The sequence below is a fragment of the Bos indicus genome, chromosome 21 (assembly GCF_029378745.1).
Source record: "Bos indicus isolate NIAB-ARS_2022 breed Sahiwal x Tharparkar chromosome 21, NIAB-ARS_B.indTharparkar_mat_pri_1.0, whole genome shotgun sequence".
Lineage (NCBI taxonomy): Eukaryota > Metazoa > Chordata > Mammalia > Artiodactyla > Bovidae > Bos > Bos indicus.
This window is the reverse complement of record NC_091780.1, coordinates 21,331,169-21,359,012: the sequence shown is the minus strand read 5'-3', so window position 1 is coordinate 21,359,012 and position 27,844 is coordinate 21,331,169. Positions and strand designations below refer to the sequence as shown.

Below are 27,844 nucleotides of genomic sequence, written 5' to 3'. Positions count from 1 at the left end.
GACCTCCCCCTCACGCTGGGATGCCAAGGTCCCTCTCCAGAGAAATACATTGTTCCCTCTCTTCTGTTGCAGCTCACAAAATGCACCTCCAACTGAATCACAGTTTTGGAGATGGAAAAACAGCCGTTACACTTAATAACATACCTTTATCATGCTTTTTTTTTGTCTGTGTTGGGTCTTCCTTGTGGCTCTCGGGCTTCTCATTGCAGTGGTGTCTCTTGCTGCAGAGCACAGGCTCTAGGGCGCACGTGCTTAGTTGCTTCCCAGCATGTGGGATCTTCCCAGACCAGAGATCGAATGCATGTGCATCGAACGCAGGCAGAGGATTCTTAACCACTGGACTACCAGGGAAGTCCTACAACTTGGGTTTTAATGTTCATTGTATCAAGCATGCTGCTGCTGCTGCTAAGTCGCTTCAGTCGTGTCCGACTCTGTGAGACCCCATAGACGGCAGCCCACCAGGCTCCCCCGTCCCTGGGATTCTCCAGGCAAGAACACTGGAGTGGGTTGCCATTACCTTCTCCAATGCATGAAAGTGAAAAGTCAAAGTGAAGTCGCTCAGTCGTGTCTCACTCCTAGCGACACCATGGACTGCAGCCCACTAGGCCCCTCCGTACATGGGATTTTCCAGGCAAGAGTACTGGAGTGGGTTGCCATTGCCTTTTCCTAAACATTGAAACTTGGTGGTATATTGGAGAAGACAAGAGTCAAATATGGCTTGAGTGATGGGGTGGATGGTGTGGGGCATGCTGGAAGAGATGTCTGAGGGCAGTGTCCTGGACAGCTCCTGCTCAGGAATGTGCAGGATGAGCCCCCTCTGCAGGAATTCCACTGACTTTTCACCCACAGAATTGCCTCCCCAACTGCAGAGGCTGGCTAAGAACTCTGTGGCAACCCCACCTCCCACTAGCCTCTTCTAGGGCCAGTTGTCAAGCCAGGAACCCAAGGCTGGGTGGCAGTGTGGTCCACCAGTGGATCCCATGCCCATTCCAAACTGGGCACTTATGAGCCAGAACTGTGGGGCCAGGATTTCTCAGGCCGTCCTGCTCTCTGCCCAGCTTGCTAGAAGGCCTGAACAGGAGCTCCCCAGTGCTTTCATCCATCCACCCTAGGTCACCCTAGCTCTGGGGCAGAGAAGGGGCCCAGCGATGACTTCCTGGTGTGAGTGCCCAAGGAGCAGCCAGGGCCTCTGCCACACCATCCCACTCCCGAATATCTCAGAGGGGATAAGTCCTTCTCGGCTTTAGAAGAGGTAGTGAAATCAGACGAAAACAAGGCTGGAGGCTTCCTGGGCTCTAGGAAGGGAGAGCTTTGCTGAGCTTTGACGGGGCGTGGGGAGGGCTGCGATAGAAAGGAAGGGGGAATGTCTCTGCGCCTGAATGAACAATCGAACTACAGTAGTTGATTTTTAGTTAGTGTTAGTCGCTTAGTCGTGTCCGATTCTTTGCGACCCCATTATCTGTAACCCGCCAGGCTCCTCTGTCCACGGGATTTCCTAGGCAAGAATACTGGAGTGGGTTGCCATTTCCTTCTGCAGGAATTGATTTTTAGGCTACTGTTAACCGGAGTCTCAGGGTTAGCAAATGCTCGTGGAACGAAACTGTCTCCTAGTTAGTATTCATTTACCACTTGTTACAACTTGCATCATAAACCTGGATGCTCCGCTCCACCAGCTGGTGGGTTTTTCCAGCTCGGAAAATTCGGGCGGCCTTGTTGGTTGCTGTGTCCCCAGCTTTCAGCGAGTAGATACTATCAGCGCGCAGCGCTCGCGATTCGGGGCGGTGCTGGGGGTCGCGGGGCCGGTGGTCCAGCCGTTCAGCCCAGGCCACGCCCAATTCCCCGCCCCTCCGCCCCCGCTCCGCCCAGTCTGCGGACAGACTCCCCGGCGCCGCGCAGCCCGCGCCTCCGCCCCGGAGCTCCCAGGCGGGAGGAGTTGCGGATGAGGGGCGGGATGTTTTGGTGGGCGGGGGTCCCAGTGACGGCATCCGACCGCGCCGCGCTGGGGCTCAGAGCCTCAGTGCCCCGCAGGGGGACGACGCGCGCACCCTAGCAGGTGGGTGTGGGCCGGGGAGGGGTGGAGGTGGGTGGGAGGGAGGGGGCGTGGGCTCGTCCCTTCCCTGTGCAGGCCTGGGTTGGGTGGCACTGGGCGTCGGCACCCTGGGGACCCTTGACCGAGCACGAGGACCACTCCCTCCCTCCCCATCTTTGCTAACGTCCTTCAGGCCCCTCCGAGTGGACCGGAGACTCCCCTTCCTTAAGTCGGGGCCTGAGGCCGGCATTCCGGGCCTGGCCAGGAGGAGCGAGCACCCACGCTGCGAGAGTCGGGTTCGCCTTTGTAATCACTTTTCCCACTTTCCCGGAGCTCCTGTCCTGTGCCCGGCGCCTCCGACTCCGGAACCCCCGATGTGGGCCGGGCGCCTTCGGTGCGCAGAGCACTGGGCCCCGAGTCCGGGCGCGGAGAAGCCGGGACCGCGGGGCTGGAAAAGCTGTGACTGAGGGATGCTCGAAGGCGCCTGTAGTATTGCGTGGCAGTTACCGCTGCGGCCCCAGGGCCGGACACCCAGCTGGGACTGATGATTGAACGACCGAGCGAACGATTACAGGTGCTGAGAGAAGTAGTGAAAAATAAAGAGCTGTGACCCTCGGGGTGGGGGCGACGAGTGGGGATGGGGAAAGTTCCCTGGATGTAAACTACTCATCAGCTACTCAGCGTCGGACCTTGTGCTGGGTGCTGGAGATACACCATGAAGGGGACAGGCGGGCCTCTGCCTCCCAGCCCCCAGTTTGGGAGGTGAGGGGAGACCAGTGGATAATCCGGCTTTTGCAAGGTAAGGGAGTGGTCAGTGGCTGATGGGAGAACTAAAGCGGTGGGTGTGGGTGGATGAGTGGTGGGGGCCACAGAGCAGACGCCCCTCTTTGGAGGGGAGGGCGCTCCCTGGAGGTGGCCCTGGTAACAGCTGAGTGTGCTGCAGGCAGAGAAAGGTGAGGAAATGTGGGGTCTTAGGGGGTAAGTCATCAAGGTAGGCAGGGTCCATTAAAAGTTTTTCCTGTTAAGGTTTTGAATCTAGAGCATTAGGGAGCCCCTTTCGCCTCTTTTGGGGGCAGTTTAAGCAGGAGAGTGGTGTGGTCACATTTGCATTTTTGAAAGATGCCCCTGGTTGTCACATAGGAAGGTGCAGGGAGGCTGAAGCCAGTGAAGAGGTTGGTAAATACTCTGCCCAGTGGGCGGGATCCGGGCTTGGGTAATAGGATGGAGAGAAGCGGATATACTTGATATTTAGGAGATGGAATTGGCAGTATCTGGTGGTGGGGGCTTGGCCTCAAAGGATGTGCTGACTCTCTTTAAGATGGGGGAGCGGGGAATGTGAGGTGACAAAGGCAGTCAGTTCAGTCACTCACTCGTGTCTGACTCTTTGCAACCCCATGGACTGCAGCACACCAGCCTTCCCTGTCCTTCACTAACTCCCAAAACTTACTCAAACTCACATCCATTGAGTCAGTGATGCCATCCAACCATCTCATCCTCTGTCGTCCCCTTCTCCTCCTGCCTTCAATCTTTCCCAGCATCAGGGTCTTTTCAAATGAGTCAGTTCTTTGCATCAGATGGCCAAAGTATTGGAGTTTCAGCTTCAGCATCAGTGCTTCCAATGAATATTCAGGACTGATTTCCTTTAGGATTGACTGGTTGGGTCTCCCTGCAGTCCAAGGGACTCTCAAGTCTTCTCCAACACTACAGTTCAAAAGCATCAATTCTTTGGCACTCAGTTTTTTTTATAGTCCAACTCTCACATCCATACATGACCACTGGAAAAACCATAGCTTTGACTAGGCAGAGCTTTGTTGGCAAAGTAATATCTCTGCTTTTTAATATGCTGTCTAGGTTGGTCATAGCTTTTCTTCCAAGGAGCAAGTGTCTTTTAATTTCATGGCTACAGTCACCATCTGCAGTGATTTTGGATCCCAAGAAAATAACTTCTCTCACTGTTTCCACTGTTTCCCCATCTATTTGCCATGAGGTGATGGGACCGGATGCCATGATCTTAGTTTTCTGAATGCTGAGTTTTACGAAGGCAGAGACTATGGGTGGGTGTTGGGAAAAGAGATCCTTGTACAGTGCTGCTTGTGTGTGTGTCTTCCAGGAGATGGGGTCCCAGCAAGAACACAGATGCCTTTGGGTGTCGAGTGGAGGAGTTAGGGCCTCATTTTGTCAGTGATGGGAGCCGTGAAATGCTACCGTGTAGGATTCTGTTGTGGCTCTTGCAGCATCTGGGCATCAGGTTGGGGCACAGAGGATGTTTTGAATTTTGACCACTTCCCTTTTAATCCCTCCAAGGTCAGGAGCTGCAGGAACTGGCTCCAGGTCACCTGCAAGGTGAGTCCAGGTGCTGATGGCCGGGGCCTCTTCCTCTCTCTGCAGGGCCGGGAGCAGCAGTCTCTCAACATGGGGCTGGAGGCCCAGAGGTTGCCAGGGGCCGAGGAGGCCCCCGTGAGGGTGGCCCTTCGAGTGCGCCCACTCCTGCGCAAGGAGCTGCTGCACGGGCACCAGAGCTGCCTGACGGTGGAGCCGGGGCGCAGCCGGGTCACCCTGGGCCGAGACCGCCACTTTGGCTTCCACGTGGTGCTGGATGAGGACGCCGGGCAGGAGGCTGTGTACCAGGCTTGTGTACAGCCCCTTCTCGAGGCTTTCTTTGAAGGCTTCAATGTCACCGTCTTTGCCTACGGTCAGACGGGCTCCGGGAAGACGTACACCATGGGGGAGGCCAGTGTGGGTGAGTGACCTGGCTTGAGACCTCCTGCCTTCATTGAGGGGCCTCAGACATCTCCTGAATTTCTGCCTCTGCCATTTCCTGTTGAAGATGAGGAGGCTGGAGGAGGGTGGGCGGGTTTCCTAACTCCATCTGCAGGCCAGGGTAGGATCAGCTGTGTCACTGGGCTGGGTCGGGCAGGAAGAAGAGTCCTCCGAGGTGAGCGGCCCTCTCAAGTCCATAGAGATGGGATCATACTGTCTGGTTCTGGAGACCTCACTGGGAGGAAGGGCATGGGAAGTTGTCTTGTCTCTAGAGGTTGTCAGGATCGTTGTCAAGGGTCAGGATGGCTGGAAGGGAGACTGTCCTGGAAGAGACATGCTCCAGGGGCTGCATAGCAGGGAAGCGGGCTGGTTCCATGAGGCTCTGGAACAGAGTTTTGCAAGAGATGCTTTGGGCCAATTGAAGGCGTTGCCCACTTCTAAGGACCATGATTTGAAAAGTGTACATGTTTGTTGTAGAAAATTAGGGAAATACAGAAAAGCACATCCACAAAAGAAAACTTATTTGATAACTGCCTTTCCCTGGTAGCTTAGATGGTAAAGAATCTGCCTGTAATGCAGGAGACCCAGGTTTGATCCCTGGGTTGAGAAGATCCCCTGGAGAAGGGGATAGCTACCCACTCCAGTATTCTTGCCTGGAGAATTCCATGGACAGTGGAGCCTGGTGGGCTGCAGTCTGCAGGGTCGCAAAGAGCGACACAACTGAGGGACTAACACTTCCACACTTTCTGATAATTGCCTTTCACTCACCCTGTTAGCATTCAGTTTTTCCTGGTGAAAATTTTTATACTTAAAAAAATATGGTACCAATGTACCATTCTTTTGTATCCTGTTTTATTTTCTTAACAGTATATTAATATCATGAACATTTCTCTATATCACTAATTATTATTCAAGCAAAAACTTTAATGGCTGCTTAGCGTGCCATTGTGAATATAAGGTAATTTATTTAATCAGACCCCTTCTTGGATGTTGCAATGGACACTGAGGGTGTTTTGTTTTTTTTTAAGTTATGAGGAAGAGTATGTTCTGAACATCCTTTTATTACTTCCTTGGCATAAATTTAGGGGCTTCTTTAGATAACTGAGCATAGACTATGATAATGAGTCCCCAGGAGTCATCAAACAAAGGTTATCTGACTGTCTGGCAGGGATGTAGTGGAGATGCTTACACCATGAAAGTGGTTGGTTGAACCTTGAGAGGTTGCTTCCAACTCTGAAATTCTGCCTGAGCACCCTGGAGCCTGGCCTGGCTGCCCAGCCTGTAAGGCTTCTGCCTCTACCTTCTCCACACTGGAGCCCCATCCGCCAGCTTCTGGCAGGAGCCTCTGGGCCTCGTGGGCGCTATGCCCAGCTGAAAGCACCATGGCAGGTGGCCCTGCGGTGTCTCCCCAGCCTCCCTTCACGAGGACGAGCAGGGCATCATCCCACGGGCCATGGCCGAGGCCTTCAAGCTGATTGATGAGAATGACCTGTTGGACTGTCTGGTGCACGTGTCCTACCTGGAAGTGTACAAGGAGGAGTTCCGAGACCTGCTGGAGGTGGGCACCGCCAGCCGGGACATCCAGCTCCGGGAGGACGATCGTGGGAATGTTGGTAAGAGGCTCCTGGGTCCTCTGGTTGGGAGTGGGGAACCTGGCTTGGGGAGGCTTCACCTGCTTAGGGTGGATACCCTGTCTGGAGGAGGGGTAACTCCTAACTAGGAAACTCAAGCTCTGGGAAGTTTTGCTTTCATTTCCCTGTCTCTGCTGAGTTCAGTACACACTGGTGTACCCAGAGTGAGTTCAGTACACACTGGTGTACCCAGAGTGAGAGTCACTGAGGTGGGCATGGGAGAAGCTGAAAAAAGTGAAAGTGTTAGTTGCTAAGTCATGTCCGACACTTTGCAACCCCATGGACTGTAGCCCGCCAGGCTCCTCTGTCCATGGGATTCTCCAGGCAAGAATACTGGGGTGGGTTTGCTGTGTCTTCCTCCAGGGGATCTTCCCAACCCAGGGATTGAACCCTGGTCTCCTGCATTGAAGGCAGATTCTTTACCAGCTGAGCTACCAGGGAAGCTGGAGCCCCTTAAATCCCCAAGCAGGATGGGCAGGACCCCCTGGGCATGCCGAAGGGGCCCCTGAATCAGGAAGAGCTTAGAGGACCAGTCCTGCTCAGCCTGCCCTCCTGGCTGATCAGCCTCAGGCTGCCCTGCCTTGGGCTCACAGCCTTTTGTGCCCACAGTGCTGTGTGGGGTGAAGGAAGTGGACGTGGAGGGCCTGGACGAGGTGCTGAGCCTCCTGGAGATGGGCAATGCAGCGCGGCACACGGGAGCCACACACCTCAACCGCCTCTCCAGCCGCTCCCACACCATCTTCACCGTGACCCTGGAGCAGCGGGGTCGCGCCCCCAGCCGCCTGCCCCGACCTGCGGCCGGCCAGCTGCTTGTCTCCAAGTTCCACTTTGTGGACTTGGCGGGCTCGGAGAGGGTGCTCAAGACAGGCAGCACAGGCGAGCGACTCAAGGAGAGCATCCAGATCAACAGCAGCCTCTTGGCGCTAGGCAACGTCATCAGTGCCCTGGGTGATCCCCAGCGCCGGGGCAGCCACATCCCTTACCGGGACTCCAAGATCACCCGGTGAGCTGCCGCTGCTGCTGGCCCAGGGGAAAGAGGCCCCGTGAGCCCCTTAGTCTGTCCTGGCTCCTGTCTGGCCTCTCTGGCTGGGGTGAGGAGATAAGAGATGGGTCCCCCTCTGGTTTCTGGGGCACAATCTACACGTGGTTGAAGTCTTGGGCCCACAGGGAGCCACACAGAGATTCAAACCCTCTTTGGGGTCTGAACCTCTGGCTCTGGCACTTTGGGGCCCTTGACGCATCTCCCTGGCGCCCTCAGGATCCTCAAAGACTCCCTGGGCGGGAACGCCAAGACGATGATGATCGCCTGCATCAGCCCTTCCTCCTCCGACTTTGACGAGACCCTCAACACCCTCAACTACGCCAGCCGCGCCCAGAATATTCGAAACCGCGCCACTGTCAACTGGCGGCCCGAGGCTGAGCGGGGGCCGGAGGAGGCCGTGGCCAGCGCCCGTGGGCCGCCTAGGCATCGGTCGGAAACACGCATCATCCACCGGGGCCGTCGCGCCCCGGGCCCTGCCGCCGCCTCCGCCGCGGCCACTGCCCGCCTGGGCGCCGAGTGCGCGCGTTACCGAGCCCGCACCGACGCCGCCTACAGCCTCCTGCGCGAGCTGCAGGCCGAGCCCGGGCTGCCCGGCGCCGCCGCCCGCAAGGTGCGCGACTGGCTGTGCGCCGTCGAGGGCGAGCGCAGCGCCCTGAGCTCCGCCTCCGGGCCCGACAGCGGCATCGAGAGCGCCTCTGCCGAGGAGCAGGCCACCCAGGGACCCGGCGGGCGAAAGGTGACCAGGGGCCGGGGGTGGCCTGGGGTGGGCGGGGTGGGGGAGGTGAGGAAGAAGGTTTTCCATACAGGGATTCAGAGGCATTTCTGCTGATGACCTTGATGTATCCTCAGGGTTTCCATCTGTTAAATAAAGATAACAGGAGTATCTACCTCCTCGGGATGTAAGGACTGAGGGTGTCATAAGTGCTGGTGGAAGCTAGTTCTTAATAATTGTGGTGGTGATATTACTGGTAATGAAAATATGATTAATGACAAGAGATAGCCCAATGGCTTGTGGAGGGGACTGCAGGCCATGTGGGGTCTGGACCCCTTTCCCATTGCAGGCAGGCTTTGGAGCAGAGTAGCAAGCAGGGCCGGCGGGGTGACTCAGGGATAGGCAGGCTCGTCCTTACTGTTCCCCTGAAGCTGCTCTCCTTGCCCCCCTAGGAAGATGAGGGGCCGCTGCAGCTGCTGGCCCTGCAGAGCCAGGTGGCCCGGCTGGAAGAGGAGAACCGAGACTTTCTGGCTGCGCTGGAGGACGCCATGGAGCAGTACAAACTTCAGGTGGGGCGCCCCCTGCCACAGTGGTGGTGGGGAGGGGAGACTAATGACGGGAGGCGAAGCAGCTGTGTCGGAGTGGGTTCTGGCAGGATGGGTAGAGGTGTGAGCAGAAGTGCGGAGGAAAGGAACGGATTGGCGCAAGTGGGTGTGCGAAGGCGGGTTGGAATTGGGACTGAAGGGGCAGCCCCATGAGACTCCTGAGCCCTGCTTTTCCTTTTGTGCAAAGATAACCAGGTCAGCGCAGCTCCTGGCGCCCCCTGGTGGCAGTGAGTGGCATGAATATGGAGGGAATGATAGATGGGGCAGGGTCGGTTCAGGCAGGCAGTCTGTCCGATTCTTTGCGACCCCATGGACTGCAGCACACCAGGCCTCCCTGTCTATCACCAACTCTCGGAGCCTGCTCAAACTCACGTCCATCGAGTCGGTGATGTGGCGGGTGGGAGAGTTTAAACCTGAGCTAATGCACTGTGTATTCCAGAGGGACACCAAGAGGTGGTCAGAGGCATTTGGCCCTCCATTTTAACACAGAGAGGGCAGGGTGGTCTCAGACGTGTTCTTCATTTTCCTGCACTTCTGCCTGTCAGCACCCCGGCTCCCTACCTCTCTCTCATCCACGTCTCCCATCAGCACCTGGACCATGTCTTGCAGAGTGACCGTCTTCGTGAGCAGCAGGAGGAGATGGCAGAGCTGCGACTGCGGCTGGAGCTGGTGCGGCCAGGCTGGGGGGCCCCAGGGATCTTGCAGGGCTTGCCTCCAGGGTCTTTTGTGCCCCGGCCTCACACAGCCCCCCTGGGAGGTGCCCACACCCATGTGCTGGGCATGGTTCCCCCCGCCTGCATTCCTGGAGATGAAGTTGGCCCTGAGAGCCGGGGAGAGGTGAGACGGTGGCAAGGCTCGGTGTCTGCTGGTTGACCTGGGCAGGCTCAGGCAGGGGAGGGGCAATCCTGGGGAATGTGTCACTCATCTCGTGCTTTCACGGGACCAGCTATGAAATGCCCCTTTCTGGTGTTCCTGGAGGAATGGCCCAAATTTGGGTAGGGCCTCTCAGAAGGATCTGGTGCCATGGAGCATCCTTGGAGTAGTTGGAGATTGCTTGGAGTGAGGATTACGGAGAGGGTTCTGGCTTCCAGTATGGAATGGAATGCTTGCCTACCTCCAGGGATGGGGAGCTCATCACCTCTGGAGTCACCTCCCCACACACACACCATCTTTGGATGCCTTCCTCTGCAAGTTCAGTTTTCCATGAGCTCTGATCTCCTTGCACTTGGTCTCTTGTTTCTAGTTCTGTCACTTGGGGCCTTTTGGACAAGGGCTGCTCCTGTATCTGCCTGAAACTTCTGGGTCATCTGAGCTCTAAAGGGCAGAGGGACTGAGGGGTGGGAGGACGTGGGTTTGGAAGAAGCCTGTTACGGACCCTCCACCCCCTACTCTGGTGGGGCGTTGTTGGTGAGATAAGACTTGCTGCAGATGACTTATATACACGGTGGAAAGGGGAGGTTGTCCCCTGAGGAGTGCTAGTTCAGCTGTGGGGGCTGGAGCAGGGTGGGGGTGGTGGGGGTCAAGAGAACAGGAGGAGTAGAGGAAGGAACAAGGGAGGAGGGGAGAAGTTTATGTTCCAATTTGAGATTGGAAAGGCCTCTCGGATATCATTGGAGCTAGATCTTGAAGGTAAGGTCTGGCTTGAAGAGCACGCAAAGCGGGCTGAAGACTGGGTGGGGGGAAATGGCTGATGGAGAAGGCCCTGGGAGCCTGTCCTGAAACCTGGGCATTCCCCAGCAGATGAAAAATGGCAGGGAGGCTGGAGCCAAGTTTCTGACAGAGGGAGACAGGCCGGGAAGTGGCTCTTCAGATGCATCAGAGGCAGAGGAAGAGGAAGAGGAGGAGGAGAAGGAGGGGCTGCCCCGACAGAGCCTGTACCCACGAAGGTGAGTGGGACCCATGGCCCACCTGACAAGGACCAGCTCAGGGCCTCAGCTGGGCAAGAGGGGGATCCCACTGTAGTCTCAGGGTGTCCTTGCCTCCATTGGCCTGGCCAGCCTTTGGGGAAAGCAGGCAGGGGCTGTGGGCTCTGAATCAAGCATTCTCACTGGGGTGGGTGTGCTGAGGGACGGACCCGGCCTCCTGGTTCTCGGCCTCCAAGGTGGCCCTCGGCACCCTGCACCCTCTCAGCTCAGCCGCTGGCCTCTGAGTTGTACCAGATGGACATCCTGGGGTCAAGGTGACCCTGGGGTGATGGAAGGCCTGGGGTTCTCTCTTCCCCTTTGGGCCTGGGAGGAGGCTGGGCTGGGGCAGGGCTGGGGAGGGGTACAGACTCCCCTTCTGCCCTCCAGGAATGGGATCAGCAAGTGGAACCAGAGGATGGGGGCCTGCCCAGAGAGTCCACTCAACAGGAAGGGCCCAGAGCTTCGCCTGGAGGAGCTGGGTGCAGCTATCCCGGGACCCAGAGGTGAGCTGGGTGGGGCGCAGAGAGGGTCCCAACCCCTTTACCCACTCATGGTCCTGGACTGGCCACCCTGGAGAGTCCACATACCATCTCTGGCTGCCCCTGGCCAGGGCAGTCCTCCTCTTCCCTCTGTTCCTGCCACCCCTGCTTCCCCCACTATCTGTCGCGGCAGCCGCCCTGACCGTCAGCCTGTTACAGTGGTTGGTGGGAGCAAGGCCCTGGCTCAGCCCCGCCAGGCCCCCGCGGCCATGGCCTCTGAGTGGCGACTGGCCCAAGCCCAGCAGAAGATCCGTGAGCTGGCCATCAACATCCGCATGAAGGAGGAGCTCATTGGCGAGCTGGTGCGCACAGGTGAGGGAGGAGCTTTGAGCCGGGCCTCCCACCTGAGGGTGGGTGGTTAGGAGCAGGGTCCAGATGTTTGCCCACTCAGCTTCTTCCAGATGGGTGACCTTGAGCAGGTAGGATAACCGCTGTGTGCTCTGAAATGGAGAGAGTAACTGCACCTGTTTCTTAGGTGGTTGGAATGAGTTAATTCAGGTAAAATGCTTAGACTGGTTTTCAGGAAGCTTCTTACTGTTACTAATCAGTTGCCTGCTGTGTGTCAGACGCTGCACGGGGCAAAAGCGGTCCTGGGGAGCAAACAGCGTCCCCCAGTCATAGTAGTACGGCTGCTGCTGGTGACACAGGCAAGTGAGCAGGGGATGGTTCTAGGTGGTGACTGGTCAAGCTTTTTAATTTTAATAGCTATGACTTTATTATAAAATGTATTGGGAACAATTGCAGACAGACATATGAGAGTCCCTACATACCCATCATTCAGATTTAGCATTTCCAAGCTTGGCCCGCATTTGCATCAACTCTCCCTTTTTTCTTTGCTGAAATTTTTTGTTTCTAACTTCTTGGCTATGCCAGATCTTTGCTTGCAACTTGCAGACTCATTAATAGCTGTGGCATGCTGGATCTGGTTCCCTGACCAGGGACTGAACCTGGGCCCCCTGAATTGGGAGCATGGAGTCTTAGCCATTGGACCACCAGGGAAGTCCTTTTTTGCTGAAATATTCTGAGGCAAATCCAAGACTTCATGTCATTTCATTCCTGCACCTTTCAGTATGCCTCTTTTTGGATATTTTAACCAAAATGCCATTAGCATATCTAACTAAACTGATGCCCTCACAGTGCTCCGAACAGAAGCAGTTCTTCAACAGTGTCTGTGTGCAGCTCTGGGCTTGTCCACACATTCGCTCATTGCTAAGTCATGTCAGTCGTGTCCGACTCTGTGCAACCCCATAGACGGCAGCCCACCAGGCTCCCCCATCCCTGGGATTCTCCAGGCAAGAACACTGGAGTGGGTTGCCATTTCCTTCTCCAGTGCATGATAGTGAAAAGGGAAAGTGAAGTCACTCAGTCGTGTCCGACACTTCTCGACCCCATGGACTGTAGCCCACCAGGCTCCTCCGTCCATGGGATTTTCCAGGCAAGAGTACTGGAGTGGGGGTCTCTGAAATTTCCCTTCGCTCACCTTTTCAGTCATCCTGTAGAATGTTCCAGATCCCAGATATTCTGGGTTTGTCTGTTAGCTTCCTTGTGGCGTCATTTAGCTTGTTCCTTTGACCTGTCTCCTACAAATGGAAGTTAGTTCTAGAGGCTTAGTTGTATGGTGGCTCAAGTTACATATTGATTTTAGCATGTGTTAGATAACAGGAAAACTAGTTAACCTGTATTTTTTCTGGGTCACTGCTATGGAAAAGGCTATTATAAAAAATAAGTCAAATTAAAGAAAAGTAGTAAATGGTCACAGTACTGGAGGGTAGTCATTGTGAAATCCTTGTAAGTGCTGGGGGCTGACAGAGGTCTGGGAAAGCCACGGGGGAGGAGCTGCGATGCTTCAGGGAGGGGTCTCCGGTGCTGAGTACACCCCGGTTCTTCCAGGGAAGGCTGCCCAGGCCTTGAACCGTCAGCACAGCCAGCGCATCCAGGAGCTGGAGCGGGAGGCGGAGCGGGTGCGGGCAGAGCTGAGCGAGGGCCAGAGGCAGCTGCGGGAGCTCGAGGGCAGGGAGCCCCAGGACGCTGGTGAGCGCTCGCAGCTCCAGGAGTTCCGCAAGAGGGTTGCTGCCGCTCAGAACCAAGTGCAGGTCAGTGTCAGAACCCCAGGCGTGGTGGCTGCAGCCTCCCAGGCTGGGGTCCTGGGATCAAGACCTGTGTGAGCCCCAGAGCCCACGCCCACTGTGGAACCAGGGGGTGCTCCAGCCCCAGCTGTTGGTGCGAACGCCCTCCTGGCCTTCCAGAGTGAGGCTGGTATTAGGTAGGAGCTGGCAGTGCTGGAGATCTTTGAACACAGCAGAGGCAGAGGCGGGGAGGTGGGCCGTGCCTGAAGACCACCTTAGGAGACCATCGAGGATGAGGGAAGGGTACGGGAAGGAAGCAACCCTCCCTCCTGTGGCCCTCCCCTCCCTCCATGAGTCTGCCCTTGCAGCTGTCTGTCCATCCATCCCTGCAGCCCATCATCCCTCTGTCCATCCACCCACCAGTCCAGGTGTCTGATCCATGCAGTTATCCTTTTACCAGTTGAGTGACTATTTATGTGCCTGTTCATTTGTCTTCTATTTCTGTTTATCGATCCTTGCATTGTTTGTTCGTCCTGTTTTTTACTTAAAAAAAAATTTTTTTTTTTAATTTATTTGGCTGCACTGGGTCTTAGTTGCAGCATGCGGGATCTTTAGGTGTCGCACAGAATCCTTTTAGTTGTAGGCATGTGGGATCTAGTTCCCTTGATCAGGGATCAAACCCAGGCCCCCTGCTTTGGGAGCTCAGAGTCTTAGCCATGGACCACCAGGGAAGTCCCCTGTTTTTTACCTTGATATGATCGCATCATCTGTCTGTCCACCCACCCTTCCATCCACTCATCTTTGCACCTGTCCCTCCACTGCAGTAGAGTGATTAAGAGCGAAGGTGCAGGAGCCTTGACTGCTTGCGTTTGAATCCCAGCTCTGCCATTTACTAGCTGTGGGTCCTGGGTCAAGTTTCCTAACCTCTCTGCACCTCAGTTTCCTAATCTGTTAAGTAGGAAACCTCTGAAGTCGTTTCGTAGGGTTCTAAGGATCACTTAATATACTGAGAGCACTTGGTGTGCTGTGTAGTATGCAGTAAATGTCACAGTATTTTGACATTTTTATAATTTGCTATTTTTATCAGTCTGTTGTCCATTGGCCTGTCTTCCCTTTTGTCTGTCCCTCTTCATCGTCCTTCCGTCCTGCCCGTCCTTGTTGAGTGCCAGGCGCCATGCCCGGCTTTTGGCAGCTGCCATGAGCAGCCCAGCGGAAGCTGTGTTGGTCCAGGTACTGAAGGAGAAGAAGCAGGCGACGGAGCGGCTGGCATCACTGTCGGCGCAGAGTGAGAAGCGGCTGCAGGAGCTGGAGAGGAACGTGCAGCTCATGCGGCAGCAGCAGGGGCAGCTGCAGCGGCGGCTTCGCGAGGAGACAGAGCAGAAGCGCCGCCTGGAGGCGGAGATGAACAAGCGGCAGCACCGTGTCAAGGTTGGGTGCTTGGCTGGCGGGGTGGCTGCGTCCCAGCCAGGAGGCGAGGGGAGCGCGTACCGCCACGCGACCGTAAAAGGCTGGTCACGTGGCCTCCCTGAGTCTGTTTCTTCACTTGAAAGTGAGAGTTACAGGAAACTCAGGGCTAGGGTGAGAATTCAGTGAGATGAACCAGATAAGGGGTCCAGCAATCTTGTGTTTGTGAGGCTGGGGGGTGCTGGGCAGGGTTGTCTTGGGAGCGGGAAGGCACTCCTGTGGGCTTTGGGGATTACGGGCTGTGGGAGGACACTGGTACCCCACAGCGCCCTGCCAACCGGACTCACCCTGAACTTTGTGCCCAGGAGCTGGAGCTGAAGCACGAGCAGCAGCAGAAGATCCTGAAGATCAAGACAGAAGAGATCGCGGCATTTCAGAGGAAGCGGCGCAGCGGAAGCAACGGCTCTGTGGTCAGCCTGGAGCAGCAGCAGGTGGGGTCTGGGCTGAACCACACCCCTGGGGCACCCGTAGCCAGTTGCTAGAGTGCCCTGCGGGGTCAGCCAGTGGGCACACCATTCTCCCCCCCTGAGCTGGGTGGCCATCCACACCACCTACGTGGCCAGAGGGGAGAGCTGAGTTCCTGCCCACCTCCCCCGCTGTCCCTCAGAAGATTGAGGAGCAGAAGAAGTGGCTGGACCAGGAAATGGAGAAGGTCCTGCAGCAGCGGCGGGCACTGGAGGAGCTGGGGGAGGAGCTCCACAAGCGGGAGGCCATCCTGGCCAAGAAGGAGGCCCTGATGCAGGAGAAGACGGGGCTGGAGAGCAAGCGGCTTCGGTCCAGCCAGGTGAGATCCTGCCGGGTGAGGCCCAGCTGGGTGAGGCCCAGCCAGGTGAGATCCTACCAGGTGAGGCCCAGCCGAGTGAGATGCCATCAGATAAGGTCCTTCCAAGTGAGATGTCTCCAGCTGGCAATGCTGCCGGGTGAGCTCTGGACGGATGAGGCTCTTCTCGGTGGTGCCCCTGCCGTGTGAGTTCCAGCCACGCCACTGTCCTTGTGGGCTCTACCCTGAGCATCTTCAGAGTGTCTGTGATCTGGGCTCTGATGTGTGGGTAGAAGAGCCTCTCCAGGTATCTGCCCCCAGAGCATTGTACCTCATTAGCCACCTGCTCTGCAGGCAGAACGAGGAGCCACAGGTGTAGAGGTGGTTTGGCCAGAGAGAAAGAGCCTTCACTCGGGTTGGAGGCAGTTGCACCAGGCCCCACCCACCCAGCTCCACTTGGCTTCGTTGCTCCCTCTTGAGTAGGGAGTTTCGCAGCCAAATTTCCTCCTCTTAGATGGAACCACAGCGTTGCCCTGAGGATTAGAGAAGGGGTACGTCACTTCACACAGAGCCCAGAGCTGTCCCAGGAGCCGGTGCTTGGGCTAGATGCCCACAGGGTTCCAGACCATCTTCTGCTGTCATGGAGTCCTAGAGGGTTTCAGCTGGATTTTCTGGAAGTCCCTTGGCCATTAGAACCCTCACTTCCTTCCACATTAGGTTCCCGAAGGGCCTCTGGGGTTTGGCCACTAACCCCACCTCCTTCCCATCACCAGCTGGAGTCAGGTCATCTCAGTGACAAGCCACCACCATCCTCTCTGCCTTTGCCCATGTTGCCCCTCTTGTCCTTAGTGTCTCTGTATCCTCCTTCCGGGCCGTCTCTGGGGGCCCCTCTTCAGAGGCTCGGGTCCCCTAGGCCCCCACTCCCCAGCTTGTACAGAATTGAGAGTCAGGCCTCCTGCTGGACAGCACGCCTCCTTAGCCTCCATGGCAGGGCTGGCCTGTTCCTGTGGCCCCTGGGAGGGTGGGGCCTGCCCCTTTCCTCATCACCGGCGGTGCCACCCCCAGGCCCTCAACGAGGACATTGTGCGAGTATCCAGCCGGCTGGAGCACCTGGAGAAGGAGCTGTCCGAGAAGAGCGGGCAGCTGCGGCAGGGCAGTGCCCAGAGCCAGCAGCAGATCCGTGGGGAGATTGACGCGCTGCGCCAGGAGAAGGACTCGCTGCTGAAACAGCGGCTGGAGATTGACAGCAAGCTGAGGCAGGGCAGCCTGCTGTCGCCTGAGGTGCGCCCTGCGAGCCGGCCCGGCTGTCTGCTCCCCTCTGCCCCTGGCCCCGGCTCTTCGCTGGGTGCAGGCCTCCCTGCTTCGGGACACACATCCCTCCCAGGTGTCAGCCCCACAGAAGGCGCAGGACTAGCCCTCCCACCGCTGGTCCAGCCCCCGGGCCTGGGACACAGAGCTGGGCCTCGCTGCCCTCGGTTGCCCCAGCTGGAGTCGGGACTCGTCCTGTGTCCTGTATCACGTTGACCTCAGGCATATAGCGTGCTCACACCTCTCAACTCCCAACATGGGACGCGAGTCAGGACCATGTCAGCATACCTCACAGCCACATAGGTTTGCCCTCCTGCCAGCAGAGAGAGCTTTTGTTAGAGAAACGGACCCCTGGGGACCTACCTGGCAGTCTAGTGGTTAAGACTGTGCTTCCACTGCAGGGGGCATAGATTTGATCCCTAGTTGGGGAACTAAGATCCCACATGTTGCATGGTGCAGCCAAAAAGTTAAAATTTAAAAGAAGGGGAAATGGACCCCAGCAGACCCTGGGTGCCTCTGCAGCCCTGCCATGCCTTCCCTTCAGAGCAGGGTCTCCCAAGCACAGGTCACTCCAGAGGCTGTGAGCTTCAGAGAGCAGCCTCCTAGCGGAGCCCTGGCCTCCCTGACCCCCGAACCGAGGCTCAGATGGACGTGCCTCTGCTCCTGCTGCAGCGGGCGGGGGTGCCTCTGGCTCTGAGGACAAGTGGGCACATAAAGGCTGGGTTGTGGCTGCGTGTGGCCATTACGACTCTGCCCAGGACCTCGGTGTTCAGGGGGCAGGTGACCCATGGAGTGGGTAGCCCGTGCCCCCCTCCACCCATCCCCGTGTCCCTGCAGGAGGAGCGGACACTGTTCCAGCTGGATGAGGCCATTGAGGCCCTGGACGCCGCCATCGAGTACAAGAACGAGGCCATCACGTGCCGCCAGCGAGTGCTGCGGGCCTCAGCCTCCTTGCTGTCCCAGTGCGAGATGAACCTCATGGCCAAGCTCAGCTACCTCTCGTCCTCGGAGACCCGAGCCCTTCTCTGCAAGTACTTCGACAAAGTGGGTCCTGGAGCTTGCAGACCCCCGCCTTCACGGGGGTGGGGGGAGGTGGACGGCGCGGGCGGTGAGCTGGCCACACGCCTGCTGCCCCTGCGTGAACAGTCCCGGGTGAAGGGAGCCGGTGCTGGGGGCTGAGCCTGGCTGTTGGGGACAGGTGGTGACACTCCGAGAGGAGCAGCACCAGCAGCAGGTGGCCTTCTCGGAGCTCGAGTTGCAGCTGGAGGAGCAGCAGAGGCTGGTGTACTGGCTGGAGGCGGCCCTGGAGCGGCAGCGCCTGGAGATGGACCGCCAGCTGACCCTGCAGCAGAGGGGACATGAGCAGCACGTGCAGCTGCTGCTGCAGCAGAGCCGAGGTGGGGCCCGGGCCCGCCACGGGGGCTGCCGCCTGCCCTGTAGCCCCTCACCACCTCCTCCTGCCTTTTTTTCTCCAGACCATCTTGGCGAAGGGCTGGCGGACAGCAGGAGGCAGTACGAGACCAGAATCCAAGCTCTGGAGAAGGAGCTGGGCCGCCACGTGCGGCTGAACCAGGAGCTGAAGCAGAAGCTCAGTAGCCTGAGTGCTGCCAGCCAGAGCAGGGGTAATTGCTGCGTGCTGTCACCAGGCCGGCCGGGGCTCAGCCCTGACGTCAGGTCTTCTTTGTTCTGGGCAGAGTTTAGAAACCACTCTGCCTTCAGCTCTTGGGTCATCCCATATGTTGTTGATTGCATGGGGGTGTTGGAAGAAGGCTAGGGCTTCAGGAAGGGGTAGCTGGCTACCTCCATTTCTGACAAGGATGTTGTTATTGCCAGTGATGGGTGGGGAGAAGAGGACCCCGTGCCTGGAGAACAGACAAGCCCCTGGAAGCGAGGATGAGCTCTACCCAGCGCCTGAGCCTCTCTGGCAGCCCACCGGCATGGAGGGTGCCCCCCGCCCACGGGAGGAGATGCGGGACTTGGTCCACGCCCCGTTACCGTTGACGTGGAAACGCTCGAGCCTGTGCAGTGAGGAGCAGGGCTCTCCTGAGGAGCTGCGGCAGCGGGACGCCGCTGAGCTCCCAGTGGGGCGGGTGCTGCCTGTGGGTGAGGCGGGTCTGCCCTGGAACCTCGGGCCCTTGGCCAAGCCCCGGCGGGAACTGCGGAGGGTCAGCCCAGGGATGATCGACGTCAGGAAAAACCCCCTGTAGGCACACCTGGGAGATTTGGGGCCTGCCCAAAGGTGTGGTGTTGACGCTCCCTTCTGTGAAGGAGTCCTTACCTCAAGCTCTAAATCAGGTCCTGATCTTTCTTGTTAGAGTCAACAAATTCGGGCTACAGACCAGAACTGGACTTGAATCACTTGTTTAAAAAAGGTGCAGATTTCTACCAGTCACTTCCTTTAGGATGTGGTACCCAGTTGCCATGTTTTGGCTTTTTTTTTAATATAATTTTTAAAATTTTATAGTTGATTTATAGCATTGTTAGTTTCAGATGTGAAGCAGAATGTTTATGCACATGGATATGTCCACTCTTTTTCTGATTCTTTTCTCAGACAGCTTACTACAGATTTTTGAGTAGAGTTCTTTGAGCTATACAGTAGGTCCTTGTTGGTTATCTATTTTATATATAGTAGTGTGTACATGTTAATCCCAAACTCCTAATTTATCCCTTCTGTTCCCTTCCCCCTTTGGTAACCATAAGTTTGTTTTCAGAGTCTATGAGTTTGTTTCTGTTCTGTAAATAAGTTCATCTGTATTTTTTTTAGAGTCCACATATAAGTGATAGCATATATTTGTCTGTCTGATTTACTTCACTTAGTATGATAATCTCTAGGTCTGTGTTGCTGCAAATGGCATTCATTTCTTATAGCTGAGTAATATTCCAGTGTGTATATGTACCATGTCTTGTACGTTTCTCTGCTGATGGAAATTTAGATGGCTTCCATGTCTTAGCTAGTGTAAATAGTGCTGCAGTGAACACTGGAATGCATGTATTTATCTTTTCAAATTATAGTTTTCTCCAGATAATATGCCTAGGGGTAGGACTGCTGGATCATATGGTAGTTCTATTTTTAGTTTAAGGGACCTCCATACTGTTCTCCATAATGGTTGTACCAGCTTACATTCCCACTGACAGTGCAAGAGGCTTCCCTTTTCTCCACACCCTCGCCAACATTCACTGTTTGCAGAATTTCTGATGATGGCCATTCTGACTGGTGTGGGGCGATGCCTTATAATTTTGATTTGCATTTCTGTAATACTTAGCGATGTTGAACATCTTTTCGTGTTTTCTGGCCACCTGTATGTCTTCTTTGGAGAAATGTCTATTTAGTTTTTCTGCCCATTTTTTGATTGGGTTGTCTTTTTTTTTAATGCGGAGCTACATGAGCTATTTGTGTATTTTGAAAATTAAGCCCTTGTCAGTTGCTTCATTTACAAATATTTTCTCCCATTCTGTGGGTTGTCTTTGTTTATGGTCTCCTTTGCTGTGCAAAAGTTTTTAAGCTTAATTAGGTTAGGTACCATTTATTTTTATCATCCTGGGCGGTGCATCTAAAAAGATACTGCTGTGATCTATGTCGAAGAACGTGCTGCCTGTGCTTTCCTCTAAGAGTTTTATAAAACGTAGGCGATCACCTTGACTGTTCTGCCTATCTCCACCTCACTTGGTTGTTCTTCTGCGGTTTTATCTTCTTGTTCCTTCATCTGGAACTATTTCTGTGCCATATCCTCTTGTCTAATTTTGTGTGTGTGTGGTCTCCATTCAGGCTGCAGGATTGCATTTGGTATCTGCCCCCTGGTGGATGAGGCTGGTCTAAGAGGCTTGTGCAGGCTTCCCATGGGAGGGACTGGTGCCTGCCCACTGGTGGGTGGAGAGGGGTTGTCCCTCTGGCTCAGGACTGTCGAGGGGTGTTTGTAGGCAGCTGCTGGCTCCTATTTTGGCAGCCTGTGTGCTGATGGGAGGCACTGTTTCTACCCTGTTGGTTTGGCCTGAGGCGTGCCAGCACTGGAGCCGGCAGGCTGTCGGGTGGGGCCAGGTCTTGGTGCAAAAGCAGTGACCTCCAGAACTCACACCAATGAGTATTTTCTGAGGTGTCTGCCACCTGCGTCCTTGTCCCCATGGTGAGCCACAGCCAATTCCTGCCTCCCCAGGAGACCCTCCAAGACCTGCACGTAGGTCTGGTTCTGGCTCTAATGGAGTCACTGCTCTGCCCCGGGCACCAGTGCTCATGAAACCTTGTGTGTGCCCTCAAGAGTGGAGTCTGTCTCCCCCAGTCCTGTGGAGCTCCTGCACTCAAGCCAAATGCTCTCGGGCTCCTACCCCTGATGCCAGACCCCCAGGCTGGGAGCCTAACGTGGGCTCAGAACTCAGTCCTGTGGGAGAACCTGAGCAGGTGTGGCATTTGATTACATCGTGAAAGCGGCCCTCCTTCTGTCTTGTGGTTCTTCTTGGTCTTTGGGTGTAGAGCATCTTTGTTGATGGCTGTTCAGCAGTTGTGATTTTTTTTTTTTTTAAACTTTACAATCTTGTATTAGTTTTGCCAAATATCGAAATGAATCCGCCACAGGTATACCTGTGTTCCCCATCCTGATCCCTCCTCCCTCCCCATACCCTCCCTCTGGGTCGTCCCAGTGCACCAGCCCCAAGCATCCAGTATCGTGCATCGAATTGGACTGGCGACTTGTTTCATACATGATATTATACATGTTTCAATGCCATTCTCCCAAATCTCCCCACCCTCTCCCTCTCCCACAGAGTCCATAAGACTGATCTATACATCAGTGTCTCTTTTGCTGTCTCGTACACCAGGTTATTGTTACCATCTTTCTAAATTCCATATATATGCGTTAGTATACTGTATTGGTGTTTTTCTTTCTGGCTTACTTCACTCTGTATAATAGGTTCCAGTTTCATCCATCTCATTAGAACTGATTCAAATGTATTCTTTTTAATGGCTGAGTAATACTCCATTGTGTATATGTACCACAGCTTTCTTATCCATTCATCTGCTGATGGGCATCTAGGTTGCTTCCATGTCCTGGCTATGTGAGAGGAGATGAGCTCAAGTCCTTCTACTCCACCGTCCTGTCTCTCTCTGCCACCTTTTGGCTTGAGTTTCAGAAAACCATTTTATAATAAATGAAAATAATCTCTGGAGGGAAAAAACAGTGGGTTTTATTGATAAGATCATAGTAGGACTCAGATCTGGAAACACAACAGGCTTGAAAACTTTTCAGAGACCGTGAGATGGTTCTGAATCAGCTGTTAGCCAAGGCCCTGGCCTAGACTTGACAGCCAGCTGGGCTGCAGGGTAAGGTGAGTTTCCCTGTGAAGGACAGGAACCGTGCTGGGGACTGGCCAGCTCCCAGGGCCGACCTTGAGATATGGCTGCTCTGGAAACCACTAGAGCTGGACCATGGTCATATTTAACCTCAGGCTGGAATGTTACACAGAAATGCACCAAATGCTAAGGATGATTTTATTGTTACACAGGGAATGCAAACCTTTATTCTACCCCTGTAACACAGCCTTGTTTTGTGTACGCTGCTTCCAAGTGCTGCCTCTGTCTTAGGGTCCTAGCCTTATAGCAACTGGAGGGACCAACGTAGGGGTCCTTCTCCCATTTCACAAGTGACACAGAGTGTTCTGAACTTGCCATGGTCACTGTTGATGTGGGGCTGGAATGGGATCCTGCCTTACAGTTCCTTGTCTGATTCTGGACACCCAGGCTGCCACTGAGTTATACTACCAGCTATACCACCTCACTTGGAGAAGGCAATGGCACCCCACTCCAGTACTCTTGCCTGGAAAATCCCATGGATGGAGGAGCCTGGTAGGCTACAGTCCATGGGGTCACTAAGAGTCAGACACGACTAAGTGACTTCACTTTGACTTTTCACTTTCATGCATTGGAGAAGGAAATGGCAACCCACTCCAGTATTCTTGCCTAGAGAATCCCAGGGACGGGGGAGCCTGATGGGCTGCCGTCTACGGGGTCGGACACGATTGAAGCAACTTAGCAGCAGCATACCACCTCACTAAGGCCAGGCAGGCGTGGTGGATTAGGGCTGGGCTTGGGGGTGGATGGATTCCAGAGAAGGGATTTGAAAACTTGAAGGCATTCTACTGGGACTCTGAGAGCTGATCCTGGTAAAAGAGGCTTGGGACCAGGCCCCAGTTTCCTTCTGCCCGTGGGGACCTGACTGGCCTCACCTTCATGTTTTAAATTTCCTCAGTTTCATTAAGCCCTGGTTATTCCTATTTCTGTGCAGCAAGCTGAGGGTTACATATGAGGAGTGGACTGGCAGGGCCCTGGCTCAGATGGACCGGGTTTCTGGGCATATGACTAAGAATGCGTTTATTCTACACATCTGGAATTCCATGTGTTTCCAGAGAAAACTGCTCTCAGAGCACTTTTGTGAGGAAGTGTAGTGGCTCCGGGCAAAGTTGGTAGTGTTTAGTTATACGTCCCCCAGATGGTTCTAACTAGCTGAGTAGCTTCTTCCGTGAATAAGATCTGCCGATAGGGCGTCTCCTGGAGAATGCTCGGCTGAAAGGAGAGTCTTCTGCCGTGGGGGAAAATACATCCACATCCTCATCTAGAAAAAGGTGGAAAGACTTAGCATGCAGGACATAACGGAGAACACAACAGAGGAAAGTGGGCTTCACCTGCAGAGGATTACGCATGGAGATGGACTTAAGAAAGCCAGCACTGCTTGTAGGCGCGCTCATCCCGTGGAAGCATTCATTACCCACACTGTTTATCAGGCCCTCTACTCTTACTGTAAGCACTGAGCAAACGGCAACTAGTAACTGAAAATGCAGAAAACCTGTGGCGCTTCAGTTTTCTGCACCTTCTTTTTTGTCTCAGATTGTGGGGGTTTTGCTCTTTCGCATGATTTATATCATGGTCTTGAGGGAGGAGAACCATTGAAGGCCCCCGCCTCCTGCACCCGCCTCAACAATTCTAGCTACGTGGTGCAGTTAACAGGTTCAATCCCATTCTTCCCAGGTGGGGTCAAGGGGAATCCTAGAGTCTGAAGGGTGATTATAATAGCCAGGCCTTTTTCAGACCAAATGGACAGAAACCCAGGGGTGTAACCTCTGAGGAGAAACGGCTGGCTGGCTCCACACACACCACCTGCCACTTGGGCCGCTCGCCCCTCCAATCTCAGGGACCCAGACGGGCAGTAAGTGGTTGTGCGCCCACTTCTGTCACTGTCTTCAAGAAGCTCAAGCAATCTGGTAGGATTTTGAGGGTTTTTCTTTTTTGGTGGTGGTGGTTCCAAAGCACATAAGTTCTAAAGTGGTACTTCTCTGGGAGCCCATGACAAGGCGGGGGATAAAACCACCCTAACTCTACGACCCCTCCGAGATTCAACTGCCTGAAAACCCCGGAGGTAACTTGAGATCAAGCTAACCAAAGGACAGAAATTAGATCCTGGTGATGTCTCTAGGACCTCCAACAAATTACCTCTGGCGTCTTTACGCTGAGAGGAGGGTGTCTTCCCCTGGAACAGCAGTGGAGAGTGGGTCAGCGCCTGCAGCCCACTGGCAGAGAGGCAGCTCCGCACAGCACAGCCGGGAGGCGGGGTGGCACCTGGAGCAATGGCATGGTCAGCGCAGCCCACGGCCCTGACAAGGAAGCCCAAGCCTTCCCCAAGTGTCCCCTCGGTCACACCGCGCCCACACGGCCCAACATGGCAAACTCACCTGGGACGAACACCTCGTCGTCCGCCTCGGAGGGCAACTGGCAAATGCTTGTGCTTGGAGACCGCTCTTCTGAGTCTCCCTGCTGATCGCAGGCCCTCTTCACTTGTCGTTCAGCCTCCTCCTTAGCAGAGAGGCATCTCTTCCTAGATCCCAACCCAAACTGTCCCCAGGAGAAGGCCTCCTCAGCCTTGGGCACGCTGTCCCTGGGAGGCGACTGGTCTGGCAGCTGACACACACCCTCTAGCTCAAAATCCCCCAGGATGGGGGGCCTGCCAATGCCAAGTTCCAGGCCTCGCTCCTTGCCCTCCGGCTCCAGTGGCGACACTCCCCCGGGAAGGTCGGAACTGACCTCGCTCCTCCCAGCAGAGGGGCCGAGGCTGCAGTCCACTGCCCTCTTTCTGCGGGGCCAGTCTTTAATTGTGTCAGGAGTCGTCTTCCCACTGTGCTTGGGGGATGGGGTCCAAGGAACCCCAACTTCTGTCTGGAACGGAGAGGGGGTACCGCAGGGGCAGCGGGTGGGGGTGCATGACTGGCAGATATAGGTCTGTCCCCCACTCTTGCCAGGGGTGCTGTGCGAGGGGCGAAGGCAGGGGGCCGACAGGCAGGTGGCTTCGGGTTTGCCTGAGGACTTGCTGGCCCTGGGCACACTGGGACCCAGGAGGGAGCTCTCCTCCCTTGGCGGGGGCTCAACTTCTGGCAAAGAGCTGGAGTCTATCTTTTTAATTCGGAGCTTGGGGAGGCCAGAAGCTTGCATCTCCAGCTCAACCTCATAGGTCTGCGGGCTGGCAGGGGCTCCGCAGGGCCAGGGGGCTGCCTGCTGATCCTCTAGTTGCGTGGCCGCCTGGCACTGCTTCATGTCTGCCGTGCAGTGTGGGTCGTAGGGGGGCATCAGGGGAGAGTGGGGTCCAGAGGAAGGAGAGGTGGGAAGAATCCTGGGGTCACACGGAGACGGCTTCTCACACGTACCCATCCTTAACCCCTCACCTCCGTCCAGGGGTGAAATGCTGCTTTTTAAGTTATCATGGCCATGGTGCTCAGCTTCATCCAGGAGAGTGAGACAGTCCGAGTCTGTTGCAATAAGCAAAGGAGAGGATGTATGCCAGTCACCCCCAAAGCCAGTTCCAGGGTAAGCTGGAAGTTCAGGTGAAGCTGGAGAAGAGAGGGTCGCTGCCTTCTGGTTCTTTCCAGTGTCTGTGATGGCAGCTGGGTTGTCAGTTATGGCAACCCTCAGAGCAGCCAAGCTGTCAGGCTGGCCCTCCAGGAAGTCTTGTTCTGTTTCTGAGGTCTTGTTATGCCGTTTCCCATGTTTGGAAGGGGGCGGAGGGGGCCAGAGGTCAGACGGAGCTACCTGTGAGGCACTGGGGGGCGTCAAGGGAGCAGAACAGGAGGGAGGTGTGGTGACACTGGGTGATCTCTGGACTTCTTGCCAGCCGCCTTGTCCAGAGGACAGAGATGCTATGGGAAATTCCCCAAGTGAACTCTCCTTGGAAATACCACGTGAAAGAGAGGTAACGGCTCTTTTTGGAAAAGTCAGAGCTGCGTTCCCTGGTCTCTCTGGGGTTTTGACAGCTTTGTTACTCCACGGCTGCGGCAGCTTCTCTGCCTGGGGTGCTCCAGAGCCCTGGGGGAGCTGGTGTTTCTGACTTGGAGATGTGCCCTTGGAAGCGGCTTGTCTCTGGAGCCCCGAGGCTGCTGTCCTGGGAGGTGCTCGAGCAGAGGATCTGTTAGGGGTCAGACACTCAGTCCTGGTTGGGGCAGTTGATGAAACCAGGGCTGCTGGACAGGAGGTGCTTTCCGGACTGGAGTCCACCAAGTGTGGCCAAGAAGAATTCTGCAAAAATCTGGGGGGCTGACCACCTTGTCTCTGGGGAGTTCTCCGGACCTTCTCAAGAGAAGAGGCACCTTCTGCCAGGGAGTGTCCTTTCCGAGGGGTGACTTTTGGTTGCGATGGTGAATCCCAGCCATGTGGAGATAAGTCTTTCAAGAATTCCTTAAAAATGACCTGTTTGGCAGGGGTCATTTCTGCAGGGGATTTCTGCAGCCTTTCCGGGGTGTGCAGTGGAGTCTGTGGTGTCCGAGGGACCTTTCTTGGTGTGGCTTTACAAGAGCTTGGGGACTTCCAGTAACTCTTCTCAGGCGTCTGTAAAGAAAGATGCTTATTTCAGTGCTTTGAACATCATAACCTATAGTCTCGGAAATGTTTTAATGATCTCTAAGAAGATTAAAAAGTCCAGTGGGAGGTTTCTTATCATCAGCCAAAGGAATGATAAATTGGATTTCATACAGGACACGTTTCCACTTCCAAAACATGACCCAGATTTTACTTGTCAGCTTTCTAGCACTAAGCACTGTATCCAAGCTTCATTTCTTCTAAGACAAATTGTTTTAACAATTTGCACACTACAGTGAAAATATGCTTTGCCTCTATATCACTCCACTCACTACTCACAGCTGTCTTTTCCTGATCTTTGCCTGAAGTAACCTTTAGGAGCCACGTTATCTGCTATTCACCTGTCACTTGTCACCACATGTCGATCCTGTCACCCATGTTAGAAACCTGGTAGTCATCCTGGACTCCCTCCCTCTCCACATGCCTTCAACAGGTGGTTTTAAGTACCTGATATGCGTCAGGCAAAATGTGTGCAGAAGGCCGGGGTGGGGGAGGAGGAGGAGATGAAACATGGACCCTATGGATACACAGCAATAAAGATAACACCTCAGAGAGGAACCTTCCCAACAAAAAAACTTCCCTTCTTGCAAAAATTGCAGTTAATTCCAACAGGTAAGGAAGTCTGACAACTATTGTTCAATCTTATTATCTCAAGAGTCCTGGTCCAGTTGGCATTTCATGTAGGGTATAGACAGATGAGGGGAAGATTCTCTGGAGGAGGAAACTGCAACCCACTCCAGTATTCTTGCCTGGAGAATCCCATGGACAGAGGAGCCTGGTGGGCTACAGTCAATAGGGTCGCAAAGAGACATGACTGAAGCAACTCAGCACACAGACGGATGATAATACACGGGCTGATGTACTGACGGGGCGTGCACGGGACAATACGGGAGCACAGAAGGGGAGGCAACGGACAGTGAGCCAGGTCTTAAAAGAATGGGTGTCGGCAGGTGAAGACAAGGTGGACAGTGCGGGAGAGGAACCTTGAGGCACACACAGCCGTATGAGCAAAGGCACGAAAGTGAAAAACAGCAGCTCTGTGCATCCTGAGGCGGCTGGGAAGGTGGAGTGTGAAGCAGAGATGGGTGAGTAGGCGTCAGAGTGCCTGTCCAGGGAGGAGACGGAACACGGTCCTATGGAC

At 55.1% G+C, this 27,844-nt stretch overlaps 2 protein-coding genes across 7 annotated transcripts in view; one reads left to right on the top strand and one right to left on the bottom strand.

Moving 5' to 3' along the window:
• Window positions 1-1,897: 1,897 nt before the first annotated feature.
• On the top strand, window positions 1,898-23,663 carry KIF7 (kinesin family member 7). Of its 6 annotated transcripts, none has more exons than XM_070775110.1 (20): window positions 1,898-2,053; window positions 2,223-2,603; window positions 4,418-4,769; window positions 6,202-6,402; window positions 7,030-7,423; window positions 7,679-8,198; window positions 8,627-8,743; window positions 9,389-9,616; window positions 10,520-10,665; window positions 11,071-11,186; window positions 11,382-11,534; window positions 13,113-13,315; window positions 14,519-14,716; window positions 15,058-15,183; window positions 15,360-15,536; window positions 16,578-16,793; window positions 17,658-17,864; window positions 18,019-18,217; window positions 18,296-18,442; window positions 18,654-23,663. In XM_070775110.1, exons 2-20 carry the CDS (start codon window positions 2,574-2,576, stop codon window positions 19,025-19,027), a joined length of 4,104 nt encoding a protein of 1,367 aa, XP_070631211.1. In that variant the 5' UTR covers window positions 1,898-2,053; window positions 2,223-2,573; the 3' UTR covers window positions 19,028-23,663. The 6 variants fall into 6 exon arrangements, with proteins under 6 accessions (XP_070631211.1, XP_070631213.1, XP_070631209.1 ...); XM_070775112.1 differs by having other exon boundaries at window positions 10,517-10,665; window positions 15,363-15,536; XM_070775108.1 differs by having other exon boundaries at window positions 10,517-10,665.
• The window catches only part of TICRR (TOPBP1 interacting checkpoint and replication regulator), a 42,567-nt gene continuing 37,933 nt past the window's right edge, over window positions 23,211-27,844 (bottom strand). The window contains exons 20-22 of the mRNA XM_019984025.2: window positions 24,534-26,673; window positions 24,295-24,420; window positions 23,211-23,419 (exon numbers count right to left, since the gene is read on the bottom strand). Of these exons, the coding sequence (XP_019839584.2) occupies window positions 23,307-23,419; window positions 24,295-24,420; window positions 24,534-26,673 (2,379 nt within the window). The 3' untranslated portion in view covers window positions 23,211-23,306. The remainder of the gene's footprint in view (window positions 23,420-24,294; window positions 24,421-24,533; window positions 26,674-27,844) is intronic.